Consider the following 14,088-nt stretch of genomic DNA (forward strand, 5'->3'; position numbering starts at 1 on the left):
ACAACGTTTTCACCAATGTCTGTAACACGGTGGGCAACGGTAGTTGCACCCAAAGCTATATTTTCAAATTGTTTTGAATTTTCTGGGCAAAGTTCCTCAGCCACCTCCAATAAACATTTTTTTTTCCGTGGATAAAAATATCTCCGCGGGCCGGATGAGAGGACCTCGCGGGCCGCATACGGCCCGCGGGCCGTAGTTTGGAGACCCCTGATTTACAGGGTGGGTCGTTTCCGGGAAAATATTGGATTAGAAGTAAATTTTCTATAGTTTTTTATTTGCAACGATGGCCAACACAAAACAGAATGTTATTTTTTTTTCTGACGACCACAAGACGTGGTTAAAAAATACATACGTTTTGTTTATAAGTTAGCTATCGGAGGTGTAGCTAGGGGAGTGCGGGTTGGGCGACAGCCTCATGGGGAAAAACCTTAAAAAAATAAAAACCTTGTTTTGAGCTGCATTACATAAATACATAAATTAGAAGTTAAAATAATATACTGGTACTTAGCTTTTCGGAATCGTTTAAGTATTTTCAACATCGATTGTGTGACACAAACATATAAATCGTCAAGGGACAGTGACGCTTTATTGCCAATGTGAATAACTGTATAAATGGGGGTGCGCAAAGATTATAGAACGCCCCGGACGTAGGAATAGGTCGCTACGCCTCTGTGTCGGAAGTTTTGTTTTTGTTCATGAACATTAGAAAGACTTGTTCCAGCGAGGTTTGCTGTATGGTGTAGTGCTCAAAGTTCATGTCTTTCTTGGCTTTCTCCATCATTTTAAACATGGACGACAGGGGGAGGCTGTCTGCTGGGATTTGAAGGTGAAGGTAGGTGTCCATCTGTCCAAAGACCTGGGGAAACAATTTTAACAATTAATTAATTTAAACAATTAATTAATTTAAACAATTGATTTAAACAATTAATTTATTTAAACAATTAATTTAAACAATTATTTTAACAATTAATTAAAAATTAAATCTATAAAATTTAAGTAAAAAAATAATTTTAAAAAATTAATTTAAACTATTAATTTAAACAATTAATTTAAATAATTTATTTAAACAATTAATTTAAAAATATATTTAAAAAATAATTTAAAAAAATAATTTTAAACAATAATTTAAAAAAATAATTTTATCATTTAGTTCAAGCAATCGATTTCAATATCAACATAAGCTGAAACTAAATGTCCAGCTGTCCTGAGACCTATCGAAACAATTCGTTTAAACAACAAGGTGTGAGAGTAGGTTAACAAACAAAAAATCCGCCTAAAATAACTTTTAATTTTAATTTTAAACTGCCAATGTAGATAGGTATCCATCCTACAATTGCACTTCATCATATTAATATGTATACCAGGGGTTCCCAACCTTTTTTTTAAATCTAGAGCACATTCTAAAATATCGGTAGGGTGGCGGGCACCACCTATTTTAAATCGACAAGCTCCTTCCATAACTTGTCATTTTCCCATATTTTATGTTCTTATTTTCTTATAGTCATAATGTATTAATAAATAATAAACAAAAATGTTTCAAAATAATAGAATTTTTTGGCATTTTTTTTCAAATTGCATACACACACAAAGAAATGTATTTACAAAACGTAAAGAAAGTAGACAAAACACATAAATACAAAGAAAAAATTTAATTAAAAATATAATAAAGTCAATGTGATCGTCGGCATTGCATTTCATTGGCCAGAGCTTCATAATTAGGAGCGTATGGCGATAATCCTGTTAGCAGACAATCATAAAGATGCTCATCTGTGAGTCGAGATCTATATCTTGATTTTATTAAGTTCATGTTTGAAAACAATTGTCGCGACCCGAACAGGGCAGCAATCACAATGACAACAACACGGTTCCAGGCGGGGAATGCTTTTTGCACATCACTCCATGTACACGCGGAAAACCCGAAGTGAGCCGATGATCGCCGAAGCAAACAGAGTTAATAGCGTAAATAGTGTAGTCTGGCTCGCCGCTAGACAAGTTGGGACAAGTATCGAACATATTTAATAAACCTAGGCAGTAAAAAAAATATTAAAACTGTAACAAATGAATAAAAATAAATCATATTTTAAAATAATGTTTATGAAAAAAATTCTGTCTCTGTCGAATAGTGTTCTCTGTCGAATCGTTCAGCGGGCGCCATGGCGCCCGCGGACACAGGGTTGGGAACCCCTGATGTACTCCATCTTTTAATTTTACATAACAGACACAACGAATATACCATGTATATAATTTTTACCTCAGCCGCGTTGAATATCCTTAACATGTTGTCTATGATCCCTTGTATGGGTACCCCCGAGTCAGGCTTCAAGTGTACGGTTATTGTATAACCCTGGGCGTACTTTGTCTTCAGGTGTTGTGGACTGCCTAGACACATGAGCTTCCCGCCCACCATAATGGTCAGTCTTGTACAGAGGAGTTCACACTCTTCCATGCTGGAGATTACAGAGCAACGTGGATATAGTTGGATATAGGGGAGTAATGGAGCATGATGGATATAAACTGGATATAGATGGGTAATGGAACAATATGGATATAGCCGAATATTGAGAAGTAATAGAACATGATTGATATAGCCTGGATATAGGAAACTAATGCAGCATAATGAAAATATGCTGGATATATGGAAATAATTTAAGATTTTTTGGATATAGCTTGGATATAGGGGACTGAGCCCATTTAAAGGAAATTATCATTCATTTAGAAATAGACACAACACTCATAGGGCTCGTCGTGGTAGAGTCGGGAATCCCTTACTTAAGAGCTGAGATTAAGGCAAACCTGTGTGACGTCAAGACGAGGGTGGAGCCAAGAGATCTGACGTTTTGGAGCAAGTCCCATATGGCTCTCTTGGCCATAGCATCCATGCCAGATGTTGGTTCATCCAGCATGACAAACTGGGGGTCGCCAATCACGGACAGTGCTGTGGAAAGTTTGCGTTTGTTGCCCAGGCTGTGGAAGATACAATGATATGTCTGTTACTTGTCAGATAAATTATTCTTATGAACACTTGGTCTTCCTTTTCTATTAGTCCTGTGACGTGGCCTAGATGTTCATAGCGAAAGCGTGTAGGCACGGAGAGATTGGTTGTGAGAGTCGCCTCCCCTGACAAGTGTGTGAACTCTAGTGTGTAAGCAGTGTGTGGTATCGTCAACTTAGGGTAGCATGTAGTCAGTGTTTTTCGTCTCAATGTTCACTGTTTCTCTGTTGTATTTGGAAGATTATATTTGACTGTTATAAATGAACTGTGGATTCTGTTTTTAATTTGTGTTATGGCTGGTTCCAACATTAAATAGCCCACTGGCCATAACAAGTGAGGGCTTAAGTCCGGGATTTGAACACAACAAGAGTCGAAGTTTTTACCCCTAGACAAAAAGGAAAATATTGAGTATCAACAGCAGCGTTACAGCCGACTAGAAACTTTCTAGTATTAACGGCAGCGTCACAACTGACGGGAAAATTTCTAGTATTAACGGCATCGTTACAGCCGACTAGAAACTATCTAGTATTAACGGCAGCGTTACAGCCGACTAGAAAATGTCTCGTATCAACGGCAGCGTTACAGCCGACTAGAAACTATCTAGTATCAACGGCAGCGTTACAGCCGACTAGAAACTATCTAGCGATGACTGCTGCCGCTAATACTAGATATTTTCTAAGACTTAGTATCAACAGCCACAAAACTTGTGAACAGTGCTGCAGACATCATGGCCATAAATAATGAAGTTAAAAATACAGTGATAAAGCTAGGAGAGAAGTTGAGAGAACTTGCTAGCTACAAAGTGGACTACATTAGCATAGCAAGTAAGTTATCAAATTTTAGAGCTACAATATTAGCATCTCAGTCCTTGAGCACATCAGAAGCAAATCATTGCGTCGCCACCAACATGAAAGCTCTAGCTACTGTCCCACTTGCAGAGGACCTAGTCAACCAGACACGCAATCTAGGCAACAAGTCAACAGAGGGGAGAACTAGGTCAAGGGCAGCTGAGCAGAAGGCAACTTTAATCCAGAATCAAGTTCATAGTCTTTTCAAAGATACTAATGAGACTTTAATCATAGTTAAAGACTGTGATGTCAAGATAGCAGGATCGAAACAAAAATGTTTGGACTCCAGAGCCAGAGCTGAGCAGAAGAGCCAGAGCCAACGTCAGTGCCACAGCCAGTGCCAGAGCCCGTGCCAGAGCCAGTGCCAGAGCCAAAACCAAAACCTTGTTGACTTATAGACTAGACGTATAAAGCTATAAGTAGTTAATTCATGCGTACGTCCAACATTTTATTGTAGAGATATAATTTTTTACTCGCCATCATTTATTTATAGGGAGATTTAAAGCATGTAAAAGGTCAGATAAATATTGTATTAAAATTTTTACTGTACATGTTAAGTAGTTGTGCAGGATAGACCTTAGAAATGCTGTTTAATTTAAGGAAAAATAAGAAACCACTTTTTTTTAGGGGGGAGGTGTGACGTGGCCTAGATGTTCATAGCGAAAGCTTGTAGGCACGGAGAGATTGGGTGTGAGAGTCGCCTCCCCTGACAAGTGTGTAAACTCTAGTGTGTAAGCAGTGTGTGGTATCGTCAACTTAGGGTAGCATGTAGTCAGTGTTTTTCGTCTCAATGTTCACTGTTTCTCTGTTGTATTTGGAAGATTATATTTGACTGTTATAAATGAACTGTGGATTCTGTTTTTAATTTGTGTTATGGCTGGTTCCAACATTAAATAGCCCACTGGCCATAACAGTCCTCTGCACTAAATCCTACTCAATGTACTTTTACATTTCTGTTCAAAATTATAAACATCGTATTTAAGTATTAGGATTACGATTAAATTGTACTGATTGCAAATGCTGATAAAAAAATATCTTGTGTCATGCGTCACCTTAGAAGTAGAAGCCAAATGATATTGTACCCTCCAAAGTACAAAATGGAAATTGTGAAAAAGAAATGAAAACATGATAATGATGGGAGTAGGACAATACCCACGGAGCAAAATGGGTAGGGGTGGGGGAGCACTTTCGAAGGAGGGAGGAGTAGGAAGTTGGGGGGGGGGGGGGTAATTGACGGGGTATTGACCTAGACCCAGAGGCGTATCCAGGTTTTCGTTGTAGGGGGAGCGAAAAGAGCAAAAAAAGGCGCCGAATTTTTAACTGAGGTATATATATATATATATATATATATATATATATATATATATATATATATATATATATATATATATATATATAATTACTATCTGTATGTCATTACTTCGCTATGATGTAAAAAAATAAATTGAAAGTATCACTCAGAAGAAATAAGAAAAAACACACAATGTAGGCCGACAAAACAAAAAGAAATATACACACTACAACCAAAAACAATGATCGTACACAATCTGTTTTGTAATTCTTGTAAAAAAATTATTTTACATAATAATTCCTAGGAAATTATTTAAGACAAGTGAAATAGGGGAAATAATCACTCCCTTAATATAAATATGTATATATCTACACATTTAATTATAAATGGCAAAACAAATAAATAATTCCTTTAGAATATAATGAAATTGTTTAACAATATTCGATTTTAAAAAATGTTTTTATCTATAATCAGAATTTAATATATCGTCATCATAAATGCTAAAGTATTACAGCATAATGAAAGTTTTTAAAATCAGAGTTGGTATAAAACCACGCTTTTCGATATTATAGAAAAACACGCGGAATAACAGCCGAATTTTAACTAAATATCGGCCTTTTTAGTTCAGATCATATATTGTTAATTAACTACTGCTTCTTATTGTTTTTTAAAGGTAATTTTTTAACATAGTGATAGGTATGGATTAGATCACACACCTTTTTACTGGTAATTGCAAAAAACAATATTCACAGAGTTTTACATTTAAAAGGTAATTTTCTGGCGGCATGGTAGTAGTGGTATTATGACAATATTTTTTTTTACAGAGGGATCCATGGGGGAGGTGGGTTGTAACTGTTCATATAATTTGTAATCGTTATCACTATCGCCCAAACTGTAAGAATACTACTACTTCATCGTGATGACGTTGTTAACCTTGTCAAAAGTTTCCCACCACTACGCAGTTTGCTCATAAGTAAATTTAAGTAGAGGTGCCACATCAGTTGTATTTGTTTCTGTATTGTAATTAAAAAATAATAATCACACGATTCAAACTGTATATATAAAGTAATTATGTGTGAATTTTTATGTATACCATTTTCTAATTCAATCATTCGTAAGCAAATACATTATACAGTTGCCTTAAACTTAACACCCTTCTTGCCAAGTGGTACTACCCGTTGAGGTTTTTTAAACATTGCAATGCATTATAATGGTTATTTTTAGAATGGCAAACTGCTGCAGCTGTTAATATGTGTTGTAAACGTAGACACTACTAGACTAGTACAATAATGCTTAATTGCTGCATGAAAAGAAATCTTGTGATTTACATAGATGTGCCGACCAAAAATATTTTTTTAACAAATATCATTGATTAAAACTTTGTTTAAAAAGTTTCCAAAAAAGGCGCCACTTTGCTGAAAATGGCCAGAGGGGGAGCGGCCGCTCCCCCTGCTCCCCCCCTGAGTACGCTACTGTCTAGACCCGATTATGATGCAGGAAAATCAGGTTGTTAAAGATATACATAGAGTTTCGCTTTATACCTTTACAACAGACTGTACTTTTTGTATTTATATCTATATTGTATTTAGCATGTACTTTGTAATGAAGAAGAATACCTGGCCAACGGAAGGTCTGAGCTATTAATTATATTTTCCCATGCTTTTTGCCTATCTCGCTTACTGACGTTGGGGAGAGAATGTATGATTAATATTAAGATGCCACTAACAGTTTTATCCAGAGTTTCTTCCAGCCATCAGTGCCCCCCCCCCCCGAAGAAAGTCTACCGCCCCCCCCCCCCCCCCCGAAGATTTCAAGTGCCCCCCCCCCCGGAGAAAAAAGTCTGGAAGAAACACTGGTTTTATCAACCACAGAGAATTGTTACAACCTGTATTTTTTTGTCTCTTTATCGGCATGCAGGTCCAGCAACACAGCACTAATCAGGTAATCTGTAACACCTGGAAGACTTTTCTCTGGAACTCCCCGCAGACGACCAAACAGGTAAAGCGACTCCCTGCCTGTGAGGTCTCCATGAAGATAATCGTCCTGCGGGCAATAACCCAACATTTGTTGGACCTGAAATAGGAGAACAAAAGTGGCCTCCCGTGTTGAGATTCAGAAAAAACTCTACTCGTAACAATTAATTTGAACTTAAGAGGTCTTTATGCTAAGCTAATTGGCGTTAGGGCAGTTGCTCTTAAACTTGAACTCGTTCCAACCCCTAGGATTCGGTGAATGACTATAGACATACCCTCATCGCCAAACACAGAATTTGAAGTTAATGTACGGGGAAACATTACAAATTAAATATTGTAATGCTTACTTTGTTATTGATTTGACGTGAAGCCCATCGGTAACATAGGGCTGCAGCTTCACCCCTCGGGGGTTCCAGCCCAACGCTTGTCTTGTTGACATTCTCTCTTCCCAGTGTTTGCCAGATTCATCCCCATTAGTGCCCTAAATATTCTTGTATATCATTTTCTATGTGCGCACTTTTCTGTGTGCGCATGTTTCTGTTTGCGCTAATTTCTGGTCCCGCATATTCCTGCTTGTGCAAATTTTTCTATGCGCATTTTTCTCTTTACGCATTTTTTGTGTGCACATTTTTCTGTGTTCGCTTTTTTCTGTGTGTGCTTTTTTTCGTTCCGCATCTTTCTGGGAACCTCTTTTAATATCCTTGTATATCAGCTAATGTTTTATAAATCTCCACAGGTCGTCATTGGATCTTTTTTTCAGGCCATCTTTTTTTATGATTCGACGCAAGTATCTATTTGTAAAAGAATGTAGCCTGCTGTTATCTGACACTGTAACGCTTAGGGTCTCTAAACCATATTGCAATAGTGCCTTAACAATAATTATTGTTGAAGAATCTCATCTTGCTCTGGAGTTATTGGGCTGTGCAGTTTTGTATCGTGCGTAGGGTACTCAATGCACAGCTAGACTTGTTGATACGACTTTTTATTTCCTCGCATTTGTTGGTCGCATTCCACATTTATGTGAATTTATCTTTCGTAAATCTTCTCCACTTAGCTGGGTGGGGAGGTCATGTTTTTTATTCATTACGGCGACCTCTGTTTTATTTGATAATACTAACAGGGATTTTCGCCAGAGAAAGTTTTTGTATGAATCGAGGGGTTTATGTTCAGGTTATTTTTAATGTGAATACCAGCCAACTGATATGTAAAATTGCAAATATACAATACCATATGGTAACTGCCGTATAATATCTGCAAAACCTTTTAATTCAGTTGAGAAAGTAACAAAACATTCGTGAGGTATACTGCCAGGACAACATTCAGCATAAAGATGTTTTGCCTACCTTAGATAAGTTAGAAATGAGTCAATAGAAATGTAGTTAGTATCTACTTTAGACACGTTAGAATAGAGACAATAGAAATGCAGTTACTAACCAACTTTATACAAGTTATAATTGAAACTACAGAAATGTATTTACTACCTACTTTAGACAAGTTAGAATTAAGACTGAGACCATTGAAGTAAACATCGCCTGATGTACTAGCGTATTCCCCCGTCAGTATTTTGAATGTTGTTGTTTTCCCTGCGCCATTTTGTCCAAGAAGTCCAAAACATTCATTTTTTGGGATACCAAGGCAAGTGTTTTCAACTGCTGTTAACACTTGGTCCTTGACAATATATTTCTTGCTAACATTCACCAGAATCAATGCATCTAAATGTGGGGAAAAATGTACTTTCAATATATGTATATGTATATATATATATATATATATATATATATATATATATATATATATATATATATATATATATATATATATATATATACATATATATAATATATAAAGCTCAATTGAGTATGTATAAATACATGTTTTTCGTTGACATACTTCGATGGATTAAAGTGTTAGAATATTATCGTGCGCATTTGTCTAAATTTATTAGTTAAAAAATTACTATTGAAAGTGTTGGGAAATAATTTTCATTTTTCAAACAGATAGTAATAATTTTTGGCATGTTCATTAAACACAAGTTTAAAAAAAATATCATCTTTTACAAAAATTCTAATTATGTCTTTATTTAGTCCTATAGCACTTACTTCCCTTTGATAAACTAGGAAAACACAATTACTTCCCTTTATAAAACCATTGCATTAGTGGAAAAGAATTTACTTTTTATTACTTTGTTTTGGTGTTGGGAAAAAAATAATTACATAATTAGCGGGGATTGATCAAGTGCAAATGTTGTAGGTATTTTACGGATAAGCTTTGAGTATTATAATTGTTCATTAAATTGAAACAGGGGCGTTCGTTTAAGTGAGTGCAAAAGACTATGAATAAGTTGGGGTACTATAGTCGTTTATTAAGCTAAAACAGGCGATTCCGTTGGGTTTGCGTTAGTGGTTGCGGTTTGATTTGGTTCGTTTTTGTTCTTTTTTTCGTTTTTGTTTGTGTTTTTTTCTTTGGGTTTGTATTTGTGTTTTTGGTTGGTTTTGCGTTTGGATTTGGTTTGTTTTCGTTTGCTATTTCGTTTTTTTTGTGTGTTGTTATTGGTTGGTATTGGTGTTTGTGGTTGTGGTTGGGTTTGTTGTTAGGTTTTTGTTTTCGTTTGTATTTGTAATTGTGTTAGCGTTATGTTTGCGTTTTGTTGTTTTGGTTTTGGTTGGTTGTGGTTTGGGTGGGCAATGCCGGGTTTATGATGATTACTAAACACACAGGTGATGGTCTTTAACAGAAAGGTTTTTCACAGAAGCCAGAGCAGGGCCTGGCCGGGACGGCTAGTCTAATATATAAAGCTCAATTCTGTATGTAACACATATGTTTGTCTTGGATCTTCGATGGATTTAAGTGTTAGATAATTAAAGTCCTTATGGTCTAAATTTATGAGTTAAAAAATTAATATTGAAAGTTTTGAGAAAAAATTTTCATTTATCAAACTGAAAGTAATAATTTTCGGCATGTTCATTAAACACAAGTTTTAAAAAAATATCATCTTTTACAAAAATTTTAATTATGTCTTTATTTAGTCCTATAGCACTTACCTCCCTTTGATAAATTAGGAAAACACAATTACTTCCCTTTATAAAACCATTTTTTTGCATTAGTGGAAAAGAATTTACTTTTTATTACTTTGTTTTGGTGTTGGGAAAAAAATAATTACATAATTAGCGGGCATTGATCAAGTGCAAATGTTGTAGGTATTTTACGGATAAGCTTGGAGTATTATAATTGTTCATTAAATTGAAACAGGCGCGTTCGTTTAAGTGAGTGCAAAAGACTATGAATAAGTTGGGGTACTATAGTCGTTTATTAAGCTAAAACAGGCGATTCCGCCCCGGGCTAGACTGTGAGCACTTTGCGTTTATGTTCGCGTTAGTGTTTTCTTTGTGTTTAGGTTGGGTTTGCGTTAGTGGTTGCGGTTTGATTTGGTTCGTTTTTGTTCTTTCTTTTTTCGTTTTTGTTTGTGTTTTTTTCTTTGGGTTTGTATTTGTGTTTTTGGTTGGTTTTGCATTTGGATTTTGTTTGTTTTCGTTTGCTTTTTTTTTGTTTTTTTTTTTTGTTTTTTTTTGTTGGTATTGGTGTTTGTGGTTGTGTTTGTTGTTAGGTTTTTGTTTTCGTTTGTATTTGTAATTGTGTTAGCGTTATGTTTGCGTTTTGTTGTTTTGGTTTTGGTTGGTTGTGGTTTGGGTGGGCAATGCCGGGTTTATGATGATTACTAAACACACAGGTAATGGTCTTCAACAGAAAGATTTTTCACAGAAGCCAGAGCAGGGCCTGGCCGGGACGGCTAGTATATATATATATATATATATATATATATATATATATATATATATATATGTATATATATATATATATATATATATATATATATATATATATATATATATATATATATATATATATATATATATATATATATATATATATATATATATATATAATATTTATAACTGCATTTCGCTTACCCTAGGACTAGACTGTCCTAATTCTAGTTTTCATTTCAAAAATATTCATAACAGAACGAGCTTTATTTATTCTGAACTCTCTCTATTAATCACTTTGTGAACATAAATCACTGTTTTGTAATAATGGTAAGATATATAGCCACGATATATATATATTATATATATAAATAAATATATATATATATATATATATATATATATATATATATTTATTTATTTATTTATTTATTTATTTATATATATAGTACATACATTTAAGGCTACCGTATATATATATATATATATATATATATATATATATATATATATATATATATATATATATAAGTTAGGTATAAAATATTATCACCTATCCTATAAATTTAAAAATATATATTTTTTAATATGAATGGCCTATTAAATATAAAATATTAATTATTATATATTAGGGTATTGAGGCCCACCTATTTAAATTAAATATATATATATATATATATATATATATATATATATATGTATATATATATATATATATATATATATATATATATATATATATATATATATTTATATATATATATATATATATATATATATATATATATATATATATATATATATATATATATATATATATATATCATATAGATCTTTACGCAATATGTATATAGTTCTATGCATTTAGATTTTAACAAAATTTGAAATCACACACAGTTTTTTAAAAATTGTTACTCATACATTACACTAGATGTACCTGTGTCAAACAACAGCTTTAAATCAGTTTTTAAAATGCGGTTTTGTTCAGCGTCTACGTCGTCGTCTGCACTGGTGACTGTTTTATTAACAATTACCCTTCCAGCCTTTTCAATTTTACTCACAAGTCGATCTTCTAAGACCTGAAACCTGCAAGAAGAAATGTATTTTCTATCCGATTATTAAAATAGACGCCAAAATTGGAATAAAAATTAATTATTAAGAATTTTTTAAAGAAACTAACACCCGAAGAATAGATTAAAGTTTTGAACACATTTTTAGAATTGTGCATGTTTTAACTAGCGTGTTGCTAAAGATCTAAGAATTATAGAAAATAATAGATGCTTTAAAAAGATAAAACACGAAAGGTGAGCTGTGACTTCAAATTAGATGTGTATAGTAAAGTTGTCTTTCAGACTTGGCGGGACACCGGGCAGGTGAAGTAGAGCTCACCTGTTTCTGTGACCCAGCATATGATCGATAGTGTAGTCAGCGTCATGCTCGGCCGAAATCGGTAATTTTAGAAGACAAAAACATATTGGCTTAGATGTGATGTATTTTAGATGTAGGGGATAAGGGGTGAGGTCTGGGTTTTTGTGACGTCCTGTGACAGTTTGAAGGAGGAGAAGGGGGTAAGATAAAAATCGTCAACAAAAGTGATGCCATTTATTGATGACCCCCTTAAACTGACAGTTATTCAAAGGATAACGGATGGTCTAGTATTCATAAATTTGTGTAGATAAAACTACATAGATGTAGATCTATACCGTTAGCGAATTATACATTAACATACCCTATACAAAAATATGTATTGTTTACCTTAGAAGTATAGTGTTTTTATATTCCATGAAGAAAAGTAAACCCCAGGCACATAGTGCGTGTATTGCAAAGAATACGGAGTGCTCTTTGGTATATTCCATCGACTCTAAAAGAAAAATTCATGTCAAACACATTCTATCTGTATTAGTACTTACATTTATTTCCATCTAAGTTCTACTAGCAGGCTACATGCTGAAGCATTAGTGTAAAAACAGGAGAGGTGGAGGAAGAGTAAGTTTTATATATATTTTTTTTTGAAATAATTCATTTTGAACACCTTTGAGAATTGTTCACAATCGAAGTAGAAAATTACGGTAACAAATTATTTACCGGTTTTCTATTTCGATTTTTGACTAGGGAAATAAACAACATTGAGGGCCTGTGACCTCCTTTGCCAAATTGAGGGGGAGGGGCGCGTTTTCACCAACATGATTAGGAATTCCGCCAAACTTTTAAAATTGACAGTGTGTTTTCTAATATAGACCGGTCACTTTACGAACTGACTGAGGTGCCCTGGACAATGTCCGATATATGTTACGTTGTGATGACGTATTAGTTATTCTGGCTGCGATTACATTGTGAGTAATGTATTCCCCGTATCGTGTTTGTACGGCATTTATGTTTATGCCGACATGGACAAAAGGCCGACAGGGATAAAAGACCAACAGTCTGCCAAATGAAACTATCCACATTCTTGTTATTTTCCAAATATAGCAAAATACGGACTACTACTGTATGCTATAGCCAAGTTAATGATAACAAAGTTAGGCAACCATATAAGAACTTCTTCTTCTTCTTCGTTCTTAATTTTTAGTGTTGGAGGGGATCGAGCCTTATCTGCCAGAGGGTTTGAACTCGAGACTTTTTCGCATTTATCAACAATTAGCTTTGGCCGACTCGACCATGCTTCAATCACAATTAAGGATACGTGTCAACTGGTTATGCGCCATTGAGGCCATTGACTCCGATTTCAGCCTGCTTTTCTTTTTGAATTTGCTTCCATAGCCTTTGTCCAACCAAGAACCAGCTACAAGGCAGCAGTAGTTTGATTTTGGAGTTGTCTCTCCTAGAAGAGTGGCTGTCCCCAGCTAACGAGCCTCATCTGCCCGAGAGTTCGAACTCGAGAGTTTTCGGTTTAGCAACCATGAGCTTTACCGACTCGACCACGCCGACCCCCCCCATATAAGAACGAAATCAAAGGTAGTTGGCGTCACCTTCTACATCACGGTGCAACAAAACGGAGTATCAAATAGACAGTCCAGCGTTGGATGCTATCTTTTTACTGTAGCAATACGCTTCAAGCTACACGAAAAGAAACCATTGCCTCAAACAAAAGGGGAATACAAAATAGATATTCTTCTTTCTTAATTCTAGTGTTGTAAGGGGTTTCTACAACACAATAAAGTATTACGTGTCAACTGGTTATGCGCCACATAGGCCGTTGACTACGATTGTCTTGATTTGC

The 14,088-nt window shown here is 34.7% G+C and overlaps 1 protein-coding gene across 1 annotated transcript in view; it reads right to left on the reverse strand.

Annotated features, from left to right (window-relative positions):
- Positions 1-468: 468 nt before the first annotated feature.
- The window catches only part of LOC131940873 (ATP-binding cassette sub-family A member 2), a 56,504-nt gene continuing 42,884 nt past the window's right edge, over positions 469-14,088 (reverse strand). Inside the window, exons 26-32 of the mRNA XM_059299778.1 lie at positions 12,624-12,729; positions 11,806-11,954; positions 8,590-8,816; positions 7,017-7,204; positions 2,794-2,964; positions 2,252-2,447; positions 469-856 (exon numbers count right to left, since the gene is read on the reverse strand). Coding sequence (XP_059155761.1) covers positions 662-856; positions 2,252-2,447; positions 2,794-2,964; positions 7,017-7,204; positions 8,590-8,816; positions 11,806-11,954; positions 12,624-12,729 — 1,232 coding nt within the window. The 3' untranslated portion in view covers positions 469-661. The remainder of the gene's footprint in view (positions 857-2,251; positions 2,448-2,793; positions 2,965-7,016; positions 7,205-8,589; positions 8,817-11,805; positions 11,955-12,623; positions 12,730-14,088) is intronic.

Source organism: Physella acuta, unplaced genomic scaffold, assembly GCF_028476545.2.
Source record: "Physella acuta isolate Inbredline_101_S28 unplaced genomic scaffold, ASM2847654v3 ptg000025l, whole genome shotgun sequence".
NCBI classification, from domain to species: Eukaryota; Metazoa; Mollusca; class Gastropoda; family Physidae; genus Physella; species Physella acuta.